General features: G+C 26.3%; 9 protein-coding genes across 9 annotated transcripts; 4 read left to right on the top strand and 5 right to left on the bottom strand.

Moving 5' to 3' along the window:
- Window positions 1-595: 595 nt before the first annotated feature.
- Window positions 596-2,353, bottom strand: FG379_003280 (uncharacterized protein; the record flags this gene model as incomplete). Its single annotated transcript, XM_067328712.1, has 1 exon — window positions 596-2,353. The coding sequence occupies one exon, from the start codon at window positions 2,351-2,353 to the stop codon at window positions 596-598; it is 1,758 nt and encodes a 585-aa protein (XP_067185079.1).
- A 936-nt stretch (window positions 2,354-3,289) lies between these two features.
- On the bottom strand, window positions 3,290-3,604 carry FG379_003281 (uncharacterized protein; the record flags this gene model as incomplete). Its single annotated transcript, XM_067328713.1, has 1 exon — window positions 3,290-3,604. The coding sequence occupies one exon, from the start codon at window positions 3,602-3,604 to the stop codon at window positions 3,290-3,292; it is 315 nt and encodes a 104-aa protein (XP_067185080.1).
- Window positions 3,605-4,440: 836 nt separating this feature from the next.
- FG379_003282 (uncharacterized protein) lies at window positions 4,441-7,068 on the top strand (the record flags this gene model as incomplete). The annotated part of the gene is made up of 1 exon (XM_067328714.1): window positions 4,441-7,068. The coding sequence occupies one exon, from the start codon at window positions 4,441-4,443 to the stop codon at window positions 7,066-7,068; it is 2,628 nt and encodes an 875-aa protein (XP_067185081.1).
- A 122-nt stretch (window positions 7,069-7,190) lies between these two features.
- FG379_003283 (uncharacterized protein) lies at window positions 7,191-8,519 on the bottom strand (the record flags this gene model as incomplete). Its single annotated transcript, XM_067328715.1, has 1 exon — window positions 7,191-8,519. The coding sequence occupies one exon, from the start codon at window positions 8,517-8,519 to the stop codon at window positions 7,191-7,193; it is 1,329 nt and encodes a 442-aa protein (XP_067185082.1).
- A 416-nt stretch (window positions 8,520-8,935) lies between these two features.
- FG379_003284 (type zinc knuckle (C2H2)) lies at window positions 8,936-9,859 on the top strand (the record flags this gene model as incomplete). The annotated part of the gene is made up of 1 exon (XM_067328716.1): window positions 8,936-9,859. One exon carries the CDS (start codon window positions 8,936-8,938, stop codon window positions 9,857-9,859), a length of 924 nt encoding a protein of 307 aa, XP_067185083.1.
- Window positions 9,860-9,903: 44 nt separating this feature from the next.
- On the bottom strand, window positions 9,904-11,868 carry FG379_003285 (uncharacterized protein; the record flags this gene model as incomplete). Its single annotated transcript, XM_067328717.1, has 3 exons — window positions 9,904-11,067; window positions 11,114-11,274; window positions 11,385-11,868. 3 exons carry the CDS (start codon window positions 11,866-11,868, stop codon window positions 9,904-9,906), a joined length of 1,809 nt encoding a protein of 602 aa, XP_067185084.1.
- Window positions 11,869-12,327: 459 nt separating this feature from the next.
- Window positions 12,328-14,988, top strand: FG379_003286 (uncharacterized protein; the record flags this gene model as incomplete). Its single annotated transcript, XM_067328718.1, has 1 exon — window positions 12,328-14,988. One exon carries the CDS (start codon window positions 12,328-12,330, stop codon window positions 14,986-14,988), a length of 2,661 nt encoding a protein of 886 aa, XP_067185085.1.
- Window positions 14,989-15,248: 260 nt separating this feature from the next.
- Window positions 15,249-16,976, bottom strand: FG379_003287 (uncharacterized protein; the record flags this gene model as incomplete). The annotated part of the gene is made up of 1 exon (XM_067328719.1): window positions 15,249-16,976. The coding sequence occupies one exon, from the start codon at window positions 16,974-16,976 to the stop codon at window positions 15,249-15,251; it is 1,728 nt and encodes a 575-aa protein (XP_067185086.1).
- Window positions 16,977-17,273: 297 nt separating this feature from the next.
- Window positions 17,274-19,025, top strand: FG379_003288 (uncharacterized protein; the record flags this gene model as incomplete). Its single annotated transcript, XM_067328720.1, has 1 exon — window positions 17,274-19,025. The coding sequence occupies one exon, from the start codon at window positions 17,274-17,276 to the stop codon at window positions 19,023-19,025; it is 1,752 nt and encodes a 583-aa protein (XP_067185087.1).
- Between the last annotated feature and the right edge of the window lie 443 nt (window positions 19,026-19,468).

Raw genomic sequence — 19,468 nt, forward strand, 5'->3', positions numbered from 1 at the left:
TTTCATGGGTGTAAAAATATACATTTACCCAGTCATGGTATATTTATTTAAAGCACACCAAAATTTTCTTTAGTTAAATATTAGTTATTCTTTTATAAATATAATGAACTAGTTAACCAATGATTATAATTTAAAAAAAAAAAAATTAAAGTACTTCAATACTTTGGAAGAGTTCCTTTATGTTAATTAGAAATTATATATATAATATTGCTATCGCTTAAAAATAACTAATAAAAAAAACATAATCAAGTTTTTAGTATTTAATAAGTAATAATGTGAAGAAAATATTCAAAACATTTAGTTAAACAGTGGATTATTAATTAAGCAAGTAAAAAAAAGAAAGATCACTATATTAGAAATAAAAAATTTGATTTGTTAAATTTCTAAAGTTTAGTGTGTCACTTAGTCTCAGTCTTATGAATTATATTTTTGTATATTAACAATTAAATCGAATTAAACTCATTTTTATTATTTTTTTTCTTTTTTTTAACAATAAAAAAATGTCAATTTTGGTGTGAATTTAGTTCTAATGATAATGTAAAATTTATCCTAAATACATCTACAAAATAAACTGTTAATTTAATAGAGTTACTAATTAGTTGATTTTTAAGTGTTTTGGCACACTTGATGTTGAAATTGTGAATAAAAAGTTATTAAAATCTTTGTTTAATTTATCATATCTACATTCAAGATTTTTTATTTTCTTAAAAGCATGTTCTCTGGCCTCTAAACTTAAATTATTATTTTCTATAACAGATTTTCTTGAATTTTGTCCAAATAATTCAACAGATTCCCTGAGTTTATCTATTTTATCAGTAAAATTAGTGTATCCCATATTGGTTATAACAGGTTGAAATAGCGAAGCGTCTCCTTTCTCCAAGGAATTATCTAAATTTGTATTATTTAACTCAAATTCTTGTTTATCATTTCTAAATATGACATTATTATCATTACTATTTCTTGTTACCTTACTTTTTTTTGAAATAAAATCTTGTTTATAAGCAGTTAGGCTATTTTCTAAATATTGAATTTCATCAATTAATTCCTTGTATGTAATCTCATTTGCAGTACCTTGAACTGTGAATGATGGTGGTGTTGTTGAAATAAACATATCAATTATGCTTACTAATTGCATTTGTAATTCATCAACTGTTTGCTTTAAAATTTGCACTTCTTGATTTGCAGACTCCAAAGTATATTCACCCCTTTTAAAATCCCAACCATCCTCAATATCAGTATCATAATCATTGTTTTTTTCTCTATTAGTATCGCTCTTTAAGTTTGAATCACATATTGTGCTCTCAGTCAAATATTTAACTTTACCGTCTTGATCAATCAATACTTTACCATTTGTTATTCTATCATGGTTTCTCTCTAGATACTCTCTTAAAAAATCTTTCCTCTCATTTAACCTTTTGATTAAATATTTGTAGTCAGTAGTAGCACTTGGATTTCTAAGTAATATTGGGCCACTCAATGCTTCAATTTCCGATTTTTCAAGCCCATTTAATTCTTTCATTCTTTCCTTTAAACTATCGAAATTATTTTCCTTATTATTAAAATTAAATTTACCATCATCATCTAACTTGTCACCTATTAGTAATGATCTTATTGATTTACAACCATTGGGAAGTTCTTTATTCTTTAAAATAATGTTATTTAGAGCATAACATAAATTTTTAGAATCTTTTATTTTTTCTGATATATCCTGTGAAAAATACATGTGCGATAAAGGTTTGACTTGCCATCTATCACCATAAATAAAAAACATAATAACAGCTATATTATTCCAATCTTCATCAACATCGTAAATATTCGTTTCATTTGTTGGTGAAAATGATAATATGTTCCAAATTTCCTCTTTCTCAGCATCAACTTTACCTTTCGACTCTATAACGTCAGTTTTCCTAAACTTTGATGGATTTATTACATCTAAATATACAGTTAAATTCTTCATTACCTCATAAATTGAACTTTTTTCCGTACTTAATGTTACTAAAATCATTCCCGTTCCAGACATTTGTATTGCATTTAAATCTATTCTTGCTCTTGGAAAATAATTATCCATATCAGAACTTATCGATACTAACCCATCGAGTGCAGAATCTCCTGAACCCTGAACTAGATCAATAAACTCACCTATTGCATCCATAAGCCATATATTGCATTTTAGATCCTCAGGGAGTTTCCAGTTTTCATAATTCGAATTTTCATATTCTTCAATTGGTAACAAATGTTTTGTCTTTTCAAATCTTACTACAACTATTTCACCTGCATATTTTGGGGTGCTAAAATTATGATTAAAATTTAAATTTTTTAATCTTCCTAATTCTTTTTCCGTTATTAGCTCCATTTTATTAATATAATTCTTTTTCAATTAGTAAACAACAATAACTTCATATATTTCATGTATTTAATACAATAAAGTTATAATAAACTAATTAATCATTTCTAAGTTCACATTTAATCATAATTTAAATTAACACATCTGTTATAACACGTTACGTAACGTATACTGGTACTAGTGAACATCTCTTTATTTTTATTTTCCTGATGCACCTTATTTATTATTTTAAATCTGGAAAATAAAATTAATTTACATATTTTTAATACTTATAAAAAAATAACAAATTATTGTATAATTAATTTATTAATATAGGTGAAGTAATATTAATTTATAATCCTCTTTAAATTTTTTTTTCTTTTAAAGAATGTATTGACTAGAGGTAATCTTAATAAAAAAAATGCATGCATTTGTTTGGCGCCATGTGTATTTTCGACACAAAATATGCTATTATTTGTGGTGTAATAACTAAATTAAAAATAAATGTGGTTTTCCTATACTTTTGCAAACTAGTAGTTAATATGTTACTTTATTATGATACATTGTATAATTACTTATTTTCTACCATTTGACACGTTTTTTTTCTTTACCGTGAAATATATTATTTATTAAGAGTAAACAAACTTTTCTGTAATTATAATAATAGTTGTTATTGCCAATTTATTTACTGTTTAAAATGCTGATTAAAGATAGTTTTTCAGAGTTTTCAACACAAGTGGCTATTCTGAAAAGATACTTTCGAAATAGATGGAATGAATTAATTGAAATACAATTAGAAGAACTTTACGAAATTTTAAATAACAATAAATATGTGAAAGACTAGTTATATTTACTTAATAATAGAATTAAATACAAATATTATATAATTTAAGGCTTATTAAGAAATTAATTTTATGGGATCAATAAAAAAAGAAAATATTTGTAAATTTTATACATAAATTAGCATTATTTATCGTGTGAAATCTTTTGTTTTTTAAAGTTCTGACCAATACTATCATAATAAGCTTCACCCATTACAATATTGTTATCTCCTCTAGACTCACCAACTAGCCCAATGCAATCACCTCTTAAAACTATTACTTCTTTATTAATATCATCAAATTTACACAACTCCTTGTTATATTCTCTTTCAATGCAATTTCTTAAAACTATATTCGTCAATTGATCGAATCCAACTAAAATACCAATATAAACTTTATTATCAACAGTTAAAACAGTTACTGACTTATTTATATAAATATCAAGTGTACCAGGTTTCATTATATAATAAATATTAATATTTATTATTATATAGTAACATCCATAAATATATATACTTGCTATTGTAAGTTGCTTAAATTTCAAATTGAAAATAAGTTCTATTATTAATAATTATAGATTTATACAAATTTTTTTCTTGTATTAAAAATAAAGCTTTATATTAAATTCAAAAAAAAAAAACAATAGCAATCCAACTATTTTGAATAGGTGATAAGTTATTAATTATGTACAAACCAATATAACACTTACAACTCTAGTACAAATATTAAGAAAATAAGTCTCAAAATTAATTGTAAACTACTATATTATAAACAAAATTACTGGTTAATGATATTAACTTCCACAATAGGGTATCTTTTGTACATTAACAATTTGCTATCTTTTAACCTATATTGTAAAGGTAATTTACAATCGAAATTATTTCTTTTTATTATTTTCTAGTTTTGAATATTTTAAAATAAAAGTCAATAAGATTTATGAAGAAAAATATTATTATTTTAATATTGCCACTGCCTAACATACCCCTTATGACTAATGATGGTTTTGGCGGCTCCTTTTTTTTTGAGAAAGGTTTACAAGGACAATTGGTAATAGATTTAAGGAGAAATAACAGGACAATTACGAATGTATTTGTAAAATTTATTAATTGAAATAATAAAACAAAGTGAGGAATTTATATTATTTATCAACGTTCCTTTTTTGGCGGAAATACAGTCGATTATTAGATAAATGTTAAGCAACATTCCTATTCATGATAATTTGAGTGTATTTATGGTTGGTACTGAATAATCATTGCATATATCTTGTTGAGAACTTATTTATAATAATTATCAGCCATGTATGTTGAAAATCAAAGAAAAAATGGAATAATTGAATTAGAACTAGTACATGATATCCCAAAAACGGAAAGATTTGATGCAGATATAAATTCTCCTATTTCTTATGACGATGTATTTGAATCAATAAGTTTAAATAAGAGCCAATCAAATAAATTTGATGCAAATCCTGACATTCCAAATGATTTAAAAGTTCATTTATTGGATTTACTTCGACTTTGTGGCATTGATGATTTTAATGATACAAAAAATAATGCACCAGAACAATCTGGTAATAAAAATGAAAATGATTCTTTGAAAAATAAACATTCTAATTCGAAGTTATACAATACTGTTCCTCCATTTCTCTCAAGGTTAATTAAATATAATTTATATGAGAAAACATTCCCAAATTATTTTGAATTTGGATCTAATTTAACATTACCTTCATCATTTTTAGTAAATAAATATAGGCTACTTAAGCCAATAAGTCCTTCTGAAAATCCGTGGTATAAAGGTTGTACGAAGTTAATATTAATAGGTGTTCCTTCTTTTTTATCAATAAATGAGGTTAAAAAAATAATAATTAAATTGTCTAATGAAAAAAAGCATAAAACATTATTATTAAAAGATAAGAAACAAAATGTTAATATTAGTGATAATGAAGCAAGCAATAATGAATACTCTAAAAACGACGGTATTGACATTAATGTTGGTGATAGAATTAATAATAATGTAAATGATACAGAAACCAAATTTGGAAAAAATGACAACTCAAATCCTGATCAATATCCAAAACAAGATAGAATTAATGAGTTTGGTATTTTAAGATATACAAATATGTTTACTACTGATAACAAAGATCATTACATAAACAATTTATATAGATCACCAAATTCCATAGGAAAAAACCGTGTTAATATGGCACTTCTTGAGTTTAGTAGTGAGCAAGAAGCCCTCAATTTTTGGGCATCACTAAGTACTGGATCTTTTGAAAGTTATGGTTATGTATTTACATCTATTCCCGATCCTTCAGGACTTAGAATAATAGTAGAGGGAATGCTCACTGTGTTTTCACCAAAATATATTCCCCTGATTGAGTCAATTAAATCAGTTAATGAAACTATTTTAAATACAGATTATTCAAATGTGGAAACAAAAGAACTAAAATTAATATTTCCACTTATTGGATCATGTACTTCGTTTCAATCATTAAAAAGGTATATTGAAAATATCACTTCTGAAAATAGAAAAAATGATGATATTGATATTAATATTACATTTGATGAGAACAACGATCTTTTAATTGTAATTTCAAACAACATCAAAACAATTGAATTACTAAATAATAGAATTTTTCAGCATAGTAGTTTTAAAGTTCCAATAGACTTTAATTCAAATATTAAAATGACAGATGAAGATACTAATATAGTTAATGTAGCAATGTTCCTTTTTGATGACAAAATTTGCGAACCTGTAATAATTGAGGGAAACTATGATATTCATCCTATAAAACACAAAACAATAGACTTAGATAGTCAAGAAGATAAAATAGAGAATGTAAAGAGTACTTTTTCTAGTTCTTCGAATACTCTAGATAAAGACCCAGAACCTGTTGGATTTCTTTTCAAAAAATTTGAAGAGTTAAGAGAAGCATTGAAACATGATTTAGATGCTGAAAATGGTACAATAAGTAACACTAATGATATTGACAAATTAAATGTATATAATGAAAAAAGTAATTTAACTAGTCGACAACATACTTCATCATCAATTGAAGATTTATACAATAAAGAAAAATCTGTTAATAATAAAGTGGCTGATAACAAGTTAAATATCACACAAACAGATGAAGATTATGTTAACAGCGATAATTTAAAAGAATGTGACAAATTGAAAGCAGACACAATTCATGAAAACTCATTCTCAGAAATTAGCATCGAAAATAACAATCATGATTTGCCTAGCGATATTGATAAACATATTTCAGAACATGGTGAAAAAAATGTTGAAATCGAAAGCAATATAGGATTTTATGGTGATGAAAATAATGTTGCTGAAAGTGAGAACTTAAAAAAAACAAATGGCGATGAAGTTGATAATATTGGTGTAAATGAAGGGAGTGAATCATCTATTGAAGAAAGTATTAGAATGAATAATGGGGAAATCGAAATGAATATGGATAAAAACGAATGTAGAACCTATGAAAGAAATAATGTTGATATGACTATAGAACAAAAACAAAATAGCGATACTGAAATTCAGGAAAATAGTATATCTAAAATTGGAGGAAATAAGCATAAAATTAAAAATAATGAAAGTGAGGGCGAAGTTAGTCTTAAAGCGGAAAAAATGGATGAGAAACGTATTATTGATGTTTATGAGGAAATAGATATAGCTGGAAATAATAATGAATGCGATGAAGATACATATGATGACAAATTGTCAGATGATGATTATATAGAACAAGAACCAAGTCCTCCTATTGAAACAACAAGAGGAAGAAGAGGTAGGAAAAGGAAGGCACAGAGCTCAGTTCACACTGAAGAAAAAGAAACAATTGTTAATAGAGGAACTAGTAGTAGAGGAAGACCTAGAGGTGGAAGAGGTGGATCTAGAGCAACTAAGACTAATAAAAGAAGAAAATGATATAGTTTTTTTAAGAGAACTCACAATTTAAATATAAATTATCAAAAGAATGTAATAGTTAAATACAAAGTTAAAATCACTTGATTTATTATTACTAATTTTTATGTAATTTTTAATTATTATTATATTAATTCTACTGAGAAAATTGAGTTGTACTTTTCACACGAAAAAATTGAATCATTATTATTATCCTTCAATTTTAATTTTGTGTTCTCTTCACGAAAATTGTGTTTTGATAGTTCATTTAATTCAATTCCGGAAATATAACCTGTCCCAAATTTCTTGTTTGAGAAGACTTGTTTCAATTTGCTAGAATCAAATGTTGTTTTATGTTTTCCTCCTTTAGACCCGTATTTAGTGTTGATAAAGGTAACATGAGGATTAAATGAATGTTTAAGAATTTCGAAAATTTCTAAAGCCTTATCATTTATTGCAATAAGATTATTTTTATCGTCTTCATTATGATTTGTTGAATTGTTACTTTCAGAAATAGTTACACTCACTTTATTATCAACTAAGATCTTGCATAGCCTATTCCAAAGGCGTTTTAGAATAACCACTTTGTTTTTTTCGTGTAATTTCCCATATACAACTTTTGTCTTGTTTGAAGAGCCAAAACAAGAAAGTCCCTGTATAATAATTGGAAATCCTTTCACTTTTGAGGATATTTTGGTTAGATCACTAAATTCTTTTGTTTCCTTAAGCTGTAATAGTGCATTTTTACAATTTAAAAAATCTATAGAATTATCAATTCTAACTAAACCAAGTGTTATATGCAAATTATTTTCACTAATAAAATAACTAGTATTTATTTCATTACCAAAATCTACAGAATTCAAAATTGTTTTTTTAAAAATTCTAAATCCGCTTATTAATTCATTAGAGTATTTATTAAATGTCAAGCTTATAAAATGTGTTGGATTTTTGTTGTACTTTAATTCAATTACATCATTATGAATTGAAAATTCGCTAATTGTACTTTTATTGCTTTTTTTACCAATTTCTTCTGGAAATTCTAATTCATCCATACAATATGTATCATTAATTTTAATTCTATTCGATTTGATATTGTTACTACCAAAATCATCATCATCATCTGAAAACTCACTGTGTGACTCATCATTTTGCTCACTTTTAATCACTTCCACCTTTTTTGTATATATCATACTTCTAAACTTTCTTAAGTTAATTTTTGAAATTGCATTAAGATCCACATGTTCAATGATCATTTTATTCTCACATCCCGTACTTATTACTTTCAATTGCTCATTTTCATCTACTTTCAGTATTTTACTATATTTTGGTGGAAAATTTAAATCGTTGTCCAACGCCTCAATTTCATCTGATATAAATTCCTTTGATACCGTTATATAATTTAGAGGAAAATCAGAGAAATCTATTTCAATGCTATGAACACAATCTTTAATCTCACTATTTTTGTATGACTCCATTTAATTGAAAATTAATATACGCATTCATTTTTTTTAATTTGTTGTTCCTTTTTGACTTAAAAGAACCGGTATTTATTCCCGCTTTATTAACGATTTTTTTTTGAGGCTAGTATTTAGAATGAACAAAAATTGAAATTAAAAAATATAAGATAAAAAAATCAATAAACAGAAAATTATATATATATACTAATATCTTTGAATGATATAAGAGGTGCTATTTTGTGTGTGAAGTTTATTTTATAAAGTTTTTTTCATAAAGCAACATTTTTAACTGTCAATGGTCATTTACTTAAATAAAATTTAGTTCCATATTTTATTAAACTAAATTTATCAGTTTATAATTTAAAAATCTTATTTACATGCACACTTTGTTTAATATACGACAAAACTATAATTTAAGAGGGAAACATTAAAATATGATTGATCCATTTGATGAAGAATACCCATCAAGTTTTCCATTAGAAAAAATTGTTTCACATTTAAAAATATCTCTAAAACTTTTAGAAAGCGCTCATATTCAATGGATGAGCGAGAAAGAATCTCTTATTCATGAATTAGAAAGACTTAGAATGGAAAATAGAGCATTAAGGATGGAGATGAGAAATAACGAAAATGTTGAAATAAATTCTATTCCTATTACACCTCTTAGAGGCAAAGAAAATTACTACTATATAGTTGATAAAGAAACAAGGAAACTTATGAAGGTATCACCTGCTAGTTCTCATAATTTTCTAAATAAAACGGGAGTTGATATTAGTATTCCAAAAAGTGATATAGAAGTTAAAAATGTAGTTCCATCTAATTATACAGATATTTCAAGAAATAGTAAATTAGATTCATTATACACAAATAATGAACATATTTTTTCTCCAGTGTCAAACTCGCAGAACTGCAGAGTTAGAAAAATTCAACTTGAAGATGAACAGGTTGATCATGATTCTTCGGATACAAATGATAAAAGTAATTTGGAAGCTAATGAGAAAAAAAAAATTTTTACCGTAAAGAGTGAATCATTAGAATCCAATAACAATCCCAGTAAAACTGGGAATACAAATATTATAAATAATACAAACGACAATCTCAATAGCAAAAATACAGTTAAATATAAAGAAGTTGGGAAAAGCATAGGAAAAAGAGATTGCAGAAATAATTTACAAGCATTTGAATGTACAGAGTGTTCGAAATTCTATAAAGCAATTAACAGTCAAAATTCTAGTAGCCATCGGCCTTTTTGTAAACATATGAAACAAAATTACTTATTGCAGAACTCAGGTAGGCATAGATATAAAAATCAACCAACTAAATCACCACCTGGATTCTGGGACATAGATGATTTATAATATTTAAATATATAGCATTATAAAAATACAGGTGTTCATTTTTTTCATCCGGGAGCAGTAAATGGTAAATCTTTCCCACTTGGTATAAGATTTGAACCTGTATCTGGATCTGCCTCCAACACGAACACTACCCAATCTCTAAGAATGTGATTTAATTCTTTTAAAAATGGATTTTTGCATTGTAATGGAGAACATTCTGAAGAATGAACAGCAACTATTAATGAACAAACAGGCTCCCTTGTGTCAACTTGTCTTTCTCTTAATTGCTGTGGAAATGGGAACGAAGTAGGTTCATTATTCCCCATTATTTGACCCAAGTTACCAGTTAAGAGAATTTCTTCTTCAGTTTCTTTTCCATATACATCACCATACGTTCCCATTGTTAGACCAGATAAAGGACCATACTCGACTTCTCTTACTAACCCAGGTTCAAATAACTGTTCCTCTATACTTCCTCCACTAGCCATAGATTGTAACTTTCTCATATTAATCCAATTATTCGAATTGGATTCGTTTCCAAAAAAAACGTTGTCCCATTTTTTTTTTTCGTATTGTTCTTCCATTTCTATTAAATTATTTTGGAAAAGCAAATTTATCTTTTCACTTAATTCTTTTAATTCCGGAATATTGTTTAAAGTTCCATTATTGGAATAATATTGACTCACTGATGAATTACTGAGATTAACATCAACACCTGTAAAGTTGTTAGTTGTACCTGCACTCATTCCCTGCATTTCAGCAATTTGTATATTTGCTTGGCTCTCCCTAAGATTGCTTATAAATGAGTGAAAACTTTTTGAGGTCTTATTTACTATATTTTTATCTCCCGAAATTTCATTTGTGTACATAATCAGATCCATTTCTGATTCTAATATATCTCTATATTGGTCTTCTTTTTCTTCTCTCGTATATGTGCCAGTTATTACTTTATATGCGAAATCTTCTGATATTTCCTCACCAAATTCGTATTTATCTAATACTTCAGGTGGTGATATAACATTGAATCCTTTTGGGCACCAAATTCTTCCCTTAGTATATCTCGTTATTGTACACACCATCTCAGATTTTTCGTATAATGCAAAATTACTTCCTGTGTAAGAAGGTTCTGAATTTTTTGGACAAACTGCATTTGGAGGAATCACTTGAAATGCCTTACATCCTTCTATTGACCTTGAATAACCTGCCGGGCATAAACCACCATTCAAACTCTAAAATGTTTAAAAAGTGAGGGAGAAATATATATATGTAACTTACTGAATAAGGTATTATTTTGTATCCTTCACAGGCCCAAGATATAACATTTGGCGTTACCTCTCCTGTTTCTGCATTGGTTTCAGATTCATACCTCAATCTCAGTTTCATTCCTAAAGGACATGATAACGAAGGTCCTATCACTCTTTTCTCTTGACAAATACCTTAAAATAAAAGTGAGAAAAAATAAATAAAGTTTAATTTTAAATGCCAATATCAAATTAATCAATCAGTATTTTTTTTATAGTTTGTTTAAATATATATTTAAGCTTACCTGGAAACATTGATGTTTGTTTAGGTGTTGTTCCAGAAGGAGCACTTACAAATCTGCTATGATCACCAAAGCATTCAGTTCTAGGTCCCAAAGATACTTCAGCTATGCACATTGGACCCCATGGACTCCAACCTTTAGGGCATCTAACTTGTATAGGTCTCAGTAACTCAGGTACTCTAGGGGAAAAACCATTTTCTTTTTTTTTTGTTAAAATCGGATCAAATGTTGGTTCTTTTTGAGTCATTCTATGCAATTTTAATATATCGGTTACGTTAATTTCGTATCTTGGAAACTTATCCTTCCAGGGTAGCGGTTTATAATCTGTTTTTAGCTTTTGTGGCCCATACATTTCACCAGGGGAAGAAGATCCAGAATAGTCATGTCTATACCTCGCTATTTCTGAAGGCTGAGAAATAATTATATTTGATTTAGCTATAATTAGTAATAATATTAGCTTTTTATTTAAACCAATGTTATATTTCATACTAACTTTAATAAATAATTAAAATAACTAATTCAGCATTTAGCCAATTCACATCGACTGTTAAACATAAAAATTTAAATGAATATCTAATTATTCATTATTTTAGTATTTTTTATTATAATTTTTTTTCTAAATATTTTTGCATGCAATTTTTAAAAATGTATTTACATTTATCGAAGCGGGGCAGAAAAACAGTTACCTTAAATTGAAAATAAAATCCAAAAAAATAAGAAAATATATTCATATTTATTTAATACTTAAATAAAAACAAGCACTCTCTAATAACTTAGCAAACAAATATTATTGCCTACATTTTAAATTTTTTAATTCTCTTGGTAATACCACAAGTAATATTTCATCTTTAGTATATGAAGTAAATTTTCTAATTTGTTCGATAATAATTTACAAAATGATTTTTTTTAAGTTAAATATTAATTGAGTGAAAAAAGCATATTTAAAATGTCAGTAGATGAATTAAATAAAGATGAATCCGGAATATTTCAACTCCCCACATTTGAATATTTGATAGGTGATAAAAACATTAATATTTATGAAAATAAATTAGAAAAAGGTGACAATGGCAAACTCGAAACAAAAAAGTGTTGCGATTTCGAATACAATGATTTAAGTAGTATTATTAAATCTTCAATTCTAGAATCAGAAAAAATAATCAGAAATGTTTTTCATAAAGACACTTTTTCTATTATTGAAACAACCTTTACTGACGAAGAGAGTAACGAAAGAACATTATCAGGTGATAAAATAAAAATTAATAATAACGAATTAATAAAAAAGGAATCAATATTTTATGATTACAATAAATTAAGCAACAACAATTCTTTTGATTTTAAAAATACTGTCGATATTGAGAAAACGAAAAGTAACTCTTTCAAGGAAATAAATTATTCTTGTCAATTATCTGATGAAAAAAATAATCTGAATGACTATAACTACATTGGTTTAGATATAGGTAGTTTAAAAGATCATACAAATAATTTAAATAATGATAATAATTCCATTAGCTCAGAAATAGATTCATTTGATGAAAATATTTCAATAGATTATGAATTTGATAATTATTCCATTTTTTCTATTGATGAAGAAAATGGATGGCAAAATAAAGAGACAACTGACGATAATTATGATGTTAATCTAAATGAACTCAATTGGCCCGAAAAGGTCTCGGAAGAATATTCAGACATTATTGATGAGATTGTAGAAAGTGACACTGATAAAGATATTGATTATCATAAAGATGTAATATACTCAACAGAAACTCCAGTGAATAATAAAGAATTAAAAAAACCAATCGAATCAGTATTATCAAATAAGTCAACTTATTGTAAACAAATCAATAGGTTAGATAGTCCCTCAACTAAAACTGAAATAGACAAAAAATCAACTCAAGATTACACAAGAGTAAAAAAATGGTTAAGCATTGCTTCAGCTGATAAAATACGCCCTTATTTGAAATTTTTAAGAAATAATAGAAGCGAAAATAGTAGCTCAAATTTTATTGGTTCAAATACAATGAAATATATTCTTAGAGGAGTATTTAAAAAAAGTAACTATTCATCCGGATCTTTTAATTCAAATCTTGTGAACAGTTTTGGAAGAATAATCAATTCTTCAGAAAATAGGAAAAAATCAATTGAAAGAAATAGCCTGTTTTACAAGAAAAATGAAAAAAGCTTAAGTAGAAATTTGGTTTCCAGTAATAATCAGGAATCAAGAAGGAGTTTTAAACAACGTAATTTGCCTATGAGAATTCCAACAAGATATCAAATAAGTAATAAAACAAGGAGAATTAGAGATAATGATGTTGGAGTTATCTGGCTAATAAGGGAAATTTATCTTTCACTGACAACTCAAATAATTAAAATATCAATGAGTCCAAATGGTTTATGGCTTATTTTAGGAAGTCAAGATGGGCATATTAGACAGTGGAAATTCAGAGAAGAGGATTTATATAATCTTAGTATAAATGCTGAGCCAATATTTAATGAAAAGGAAGATCTAATTTTAGATGCTCATAGTAACGCTATCATTTCCTTACAGTGGGATTCTGATGAAAAAAGTCATAGATTTTTATCTAGTAGTATGGATAGAACAGTTAAATTGTGGGAGGCCGGAAATAAGGAACCTTGTGCTATAATTAATTGTTCTGATTGGCCTACCTCCGTTTCTTTTCATCCAATGCAAAAAAATATTATATTCATTGGGTCTTTAGATGCTTCTGTTCAAATTATAAGATTAATACCAGAGTTTGAAAATAATAAAAAGACCAGTGTTGATTTTGTAGGTGAGCACTTTTCATCAATAATATTAAATAATAGTCTCGTTAAATATCGATCTAAAGTAATTGAAACAATTAGGGTACAAGATCTTCTTACTGCGTTATCTGTTTCTCCAAATGGAAAATATCTTGCTTGTGGATTTAAAGATGGTGGAGTTGCTTTTTATGATTCCAGAACTCTTAAATACAGATGTGATGTAGATTGTAGGAACAGAAGGGGGAAATCCGCCAAAGGTAGAAAAGTAACTGGTATAAGTTGGAAAGAGGATAATAAAAGTGTATTGGTTACTACAAATGATAGTAGAATAAGGCTTTTTAATTTTAGTGATCTTTCTACTTTTATTAAATTCAAAGGTCATATTAACAAGGAAATTCTTCTTTCTGCTCAAATATCAAATGACGAAAAATTCGTTGTATGTGGGTCTGAAAATGGATATATTTGTCTTTGGAATCTTCGAGATGAAAATCAGAACTTTCATTTAAATTCATTTTCTGCAAGATATTCAGGCTATTCTTTATATGATAAAAATTCGAATAATAATAATCAATTTAATTTTAGGCAAGATAGATTAAATATTAGAAGAGGGCCTACTAAACAATGTGTGGATTCGTTTAAAGCCTTCGATTCTTCATTGACATCAATGATACTGGCCCCCTCTTCTTTTACAAAGAAAATAATCAGGTATTTCAAGTTAAACTCCAGGAATTCTTCTCAATTTAATTATCCAAAATTTACCATTAATAATACAGAGAAAAACACTCACACATTTATAGCTGTAAACAAAAATGGACAAATCAGAATTTTTGTGAATATTCCAAATTAAGCCATAACAGTAAAAAAAAGTGAATAAATAAGTACACTATATATATTCAATATATTATTTTCTTTAATATTTAAAAAGTACTCCAAGTGAATTATATACCTGTAGATCTATAATTTTTTAGTATGATTTTTCACAATAATTCACTTTATTGAATATTCTCACTTTAAATATAATAATTGTTTTTTAATTACTAATACTAATTGTTAAAACACAATCTTTTTGCTATGTTTTCATATAGATATTACTCATAATAATTTATATTAATCATTTACTAACTCGTTTCTTTCTAAAGTATTTAAATAATTTAAGATATAATCAGAATCATTTGAAAAAGGGATCAATCCTACAAAGTAAACCTTAGATTTTTTAGTTTTTTTGTCTTTTATTATTGATTCAGAATCTACAAGCTTTAAACATATGGTACCTTGTACAAAACGAACATAAGCTAGTAACATATCAGCAATTAACCTATTTTTGTTATTTTCTTCATTATCATATACACATAATATTTTTTTAGCAAGCTCTAGATTTAAAAATACTTGTTCATTTATTAATTCATTCCACGGTGTTGGAAAGGATTTAGGGTAATGAATTCCAAGTTCAAGAATTATTTCATTTTCTGAAGACAATTCTGAAGTTAATACTGCACCTTCAACCCATATTATTTCTTCATTTTCATTAGATATTCCATTATTGCAATAAAGCACTCCATTTGTGTCACCTTCACTGGAATTCTCCATTTCGTTATCTTCAACTAAAAAATTCTCATTTTTATCTATTAATGGCACAAAATCATTTTCTATTGCGTCTCTAATCATTCTTTCCTCAAATGTTTCAAATTCATCAATGTAGCCATATTCATTATAAATACCCTGAAAATCTTCGAATAATTCCTCTCTGGAATTTTCTTCACTACTAAAATTATGAGATTTATTTTCAGCTTCAGTTAATTCCATTTCTTCTATTTCAGATTCTAATTTACTCATACTTTTACAAACTAAATTTTCCTCATTTTGAGTAATATCATTTTCATATTCGTATTCATCCACTAAGACAACAGAGGATTGTGATGGGGAATCTATACTATTGCTAGTAAAATTAGCTGTATCGCTTGTAACACTATCCTTCGGGTAGTTTGAATTCTCTTTATCATAATTAAGTGTTTCAAATTCAGTTTCAAAATAAGAGTTTGACGGTTTATTGTTAACATTAGTAATTAAATTTGATTCTGATCGAGTTAAATTAAAATTAGTGTAAGATCTAATATCAATACTGTCATTTGCCACTACCTTTACATTCTTTTTCCTATTTTTTATTGGTTTATTACTGACAAGTATTACTTTTTTTTTATTATCATCATTAAAATCGAAATTATTCGCACCATTTTTTATTTTTTCTATTATTTCGGTCTTTAACTTAATAAAAGTCAACATTCCAGGCAACAACATTACAATCCCTCTTCTAATTATAGGTTCTCCAGATAAAAGAGCTAAAATTTGAATACTCTCTATCTCAGAATATTCCTTATCTATTAACTTATCCTTTAAACTGCACCAATAATCGACAAATTCATCCAACTCTGGCATTTTACGAAATTCCATAGCTACAAATATTGTTTCCCCATCAGTAAATACAAGTTTTAGCATTCTTTTTGGTCCAGGAGTATTAATGTTAATATTTTTAACCTTCTCAATCTTTGAATTGAAATAAAATCTTTCTTTCCCCTTTGAAGTCGCTATGTCTTCTGCCTCTAGAAGTTGCACTAAATGGACGCCTTTTAAAGGCTCAATATTTAATTTATGTACATCTAAAGGGAAACTTCCCTTTTTTATAATTGAATCTAAGTTAGATGAGAATAATAATTTCAGAAATTTTAAAGAGTAATAATCTTTGTCATCCTTCAATGGCTCAAGGATTTTTTTAACTTGATCTTTTAATTCTATATTTAGCTTTTTTAATATTTCTTTAACTGTCGTACTTGATGTCATTATTTAATAAGTGAACTACTCCCATACTCTTACTTCTTTTTTTCAAATCATTTATATCCATATATGTTCATTTTTATACTTTAAAAAGAAAAAGTGCAACTAATTTGTATACACTTTTAATTTATGTGATATATCGAAGCGGCAGTAACAAGTGAAATATTAATATGAATGCAAGTGTAACGAACTTGAAATATTTGGTGTTATTTCTATATTTATCTTTGTAAATATTTAAATTTTAATATATGAGAACCCCAAAACTATACTGAATCGTTTTTTATAGTATTAATAATAGAATCTATGTCAATGCATATATTGGTTGATAATATATCATCTGAAGCAAACATAAATAATAACATACCTAATAAATGCGACGAAAATTTACTTTTGCCTGATGAATTTGATATTAAAAAAATTATTATTGATTTTAAACAAGAGTCATTTTTACACTTAAATGATGAAAAGACAGAAAAAATAATATGTTTATTAACAAAAGGTGATTATTTTTTAAATACTGCATTAAATAATATTGTTGATAGTATGAAACTATCAAATTTATTTGAATTGCTAAATAAGTACTTCAAACTTGAAAATTGTAATAATTGTATTAATCATGGTGCTTTGGCATTTAAAGTTGCTTCTGAATTATTAATTACAGTTCCTAATAGTGTTTATTTATTCTATATTTCTTTAACAGATAAAAAAGAGTCATGCGCACTAATCAATTTGTGTTCTACATTTAAAAGACTTTTCTATAATATGGATCAAGATGATTTGGAAATAGATAATAAAAAATTGATTGATATGGTGATAAACTATATTGATACAAGCATAGGTGAAGATATTTTAAAAGAAAAAGATAATAGTTATCATCAAAAAAGTGCAATTGTATTTGAAGCCTTGAGCTTTATCGAAAATATGTTCATCACTTTAGATAACCTAAGTTATAATTACAAGTCAGATTTAAGAATGTCAGAAAATTATCTGTTTTGTTCTAAATTTATCTTTAATACTTTTTTCCCGTTGATTCAGGCAATACTGTCCTCAAAAATAATGATCAAGAAAAATGGTAAAGAATCTATTAAAATAAATGAGCTTAGAATTAAAATACTTAAAATTTTTGAGAGAATTGTTGTTTCCTTTTATAATACTGATTTACTTAAAAAATTTGTAGTGATTTTAAATACAAAACTAATTGACGACCAGAGTACAATAATTGAAAGTTTAATGGATATAATTTCCCCAGATTTTCCAAATTGGTACACAAAGAACTATAAAATAGAACTGAAACAAGATTTTTATGTCACAAGTTTGCAGCTTCAATATCATACATTTTCATTTATACTGGTACTTTGTAACTATTTTGAATCAACAAGTATGGTAGACATCCTTTTAAAAGTTAGAAAAACTTACATTTCAATGGATGATTTACCTGAATTTATCTCGAAGAATAATTTTTGTTTTAGTGATATAACTGATAAATTAGACTTTGATAATACCCAAAGTATCTTTGAATCTTCACAAGAGTCTCATAACATTCTTCCTCAATATTGCAATAGCATTTTTAATAACTTTTACTACAGAATTGTTTCTAATGCTTTGTACAATGGTTTTAAACTTCAGCAAAGCACATTTGACTTTTCAACCATTGAAAAAGATTATATTAATGACACAATAATAGGAAAAGAAACGTATAATTTAAGTAAATTATACAAACTTAAATTGGATATTTTCTTAACAAACGTTCGTATTATTGCATTTGTTTTTAACTCTGTTGTTATCTTTTCTGACAACAAACTTTTAAATAAGGACCATAAATATAAATATCCTCTTCATCAAGCTATAACCCCATTTACTAACTTTTTGGTTTGGATTTGCGAATTTGTTTTTGATTACAGAAAAAGAATTCCGCAACTATTTAACATTCTTGAAGAAATTAATATGATTAAAATTAGAATGCCAATTCTAACAAACATATTCACTCCTAGAGATGAAAAGATGCACGATTATTGCGATAAGAGTCAAGAAAATAGAACGCAAAATATTCATTAGCTAGATCAAACAATGTTCAAGTATATCAATTATTGAAAAAATTAATTAAATTGTTGTAAACAAAAAATTAAAAAAATGACAAACACAAGAATGAATTTCATTTAAGTGAATATACAGGTGTAAACATTCTGAAGCTACCAATATCTTAAAATAAAAATCTAGTTGTTTAGCAAATATTTAACAACCACTAAAGTAAAAATAATAACATCAAACAATTTATTTTTTTCCTCTATACTTATCACACACTAATATTCCCAGTTTAACAAGCCATTTAAAGTGGGAAAATAAACGGCGCCAATTTGCTCTAAATGTATTGTATTTGTACTATCTGCAAGTCGAAAATAAATAGCTGAAAATAAAACTAGTAAACAAATTCAAAAAGTTATATAAAAGTAAGAAATAATGAAATAATTTTATTATTTTTGTCTTTTACTATTGATTTT

Source organism: Cryptosporidium bovis, assembly GCF_009768925.1.
Source record: "Cryptosporidium bovis isolate 45015 chromosome Unknown contig_66, whole genome shotgun sequence".
Lineage (NCBI taxonomy): Eukaryota > Apicomplexa > Conoidasida > Eucoccidiorida > Cryptosporidiidae > Cryptosporidium > Cryptosporidium bovis.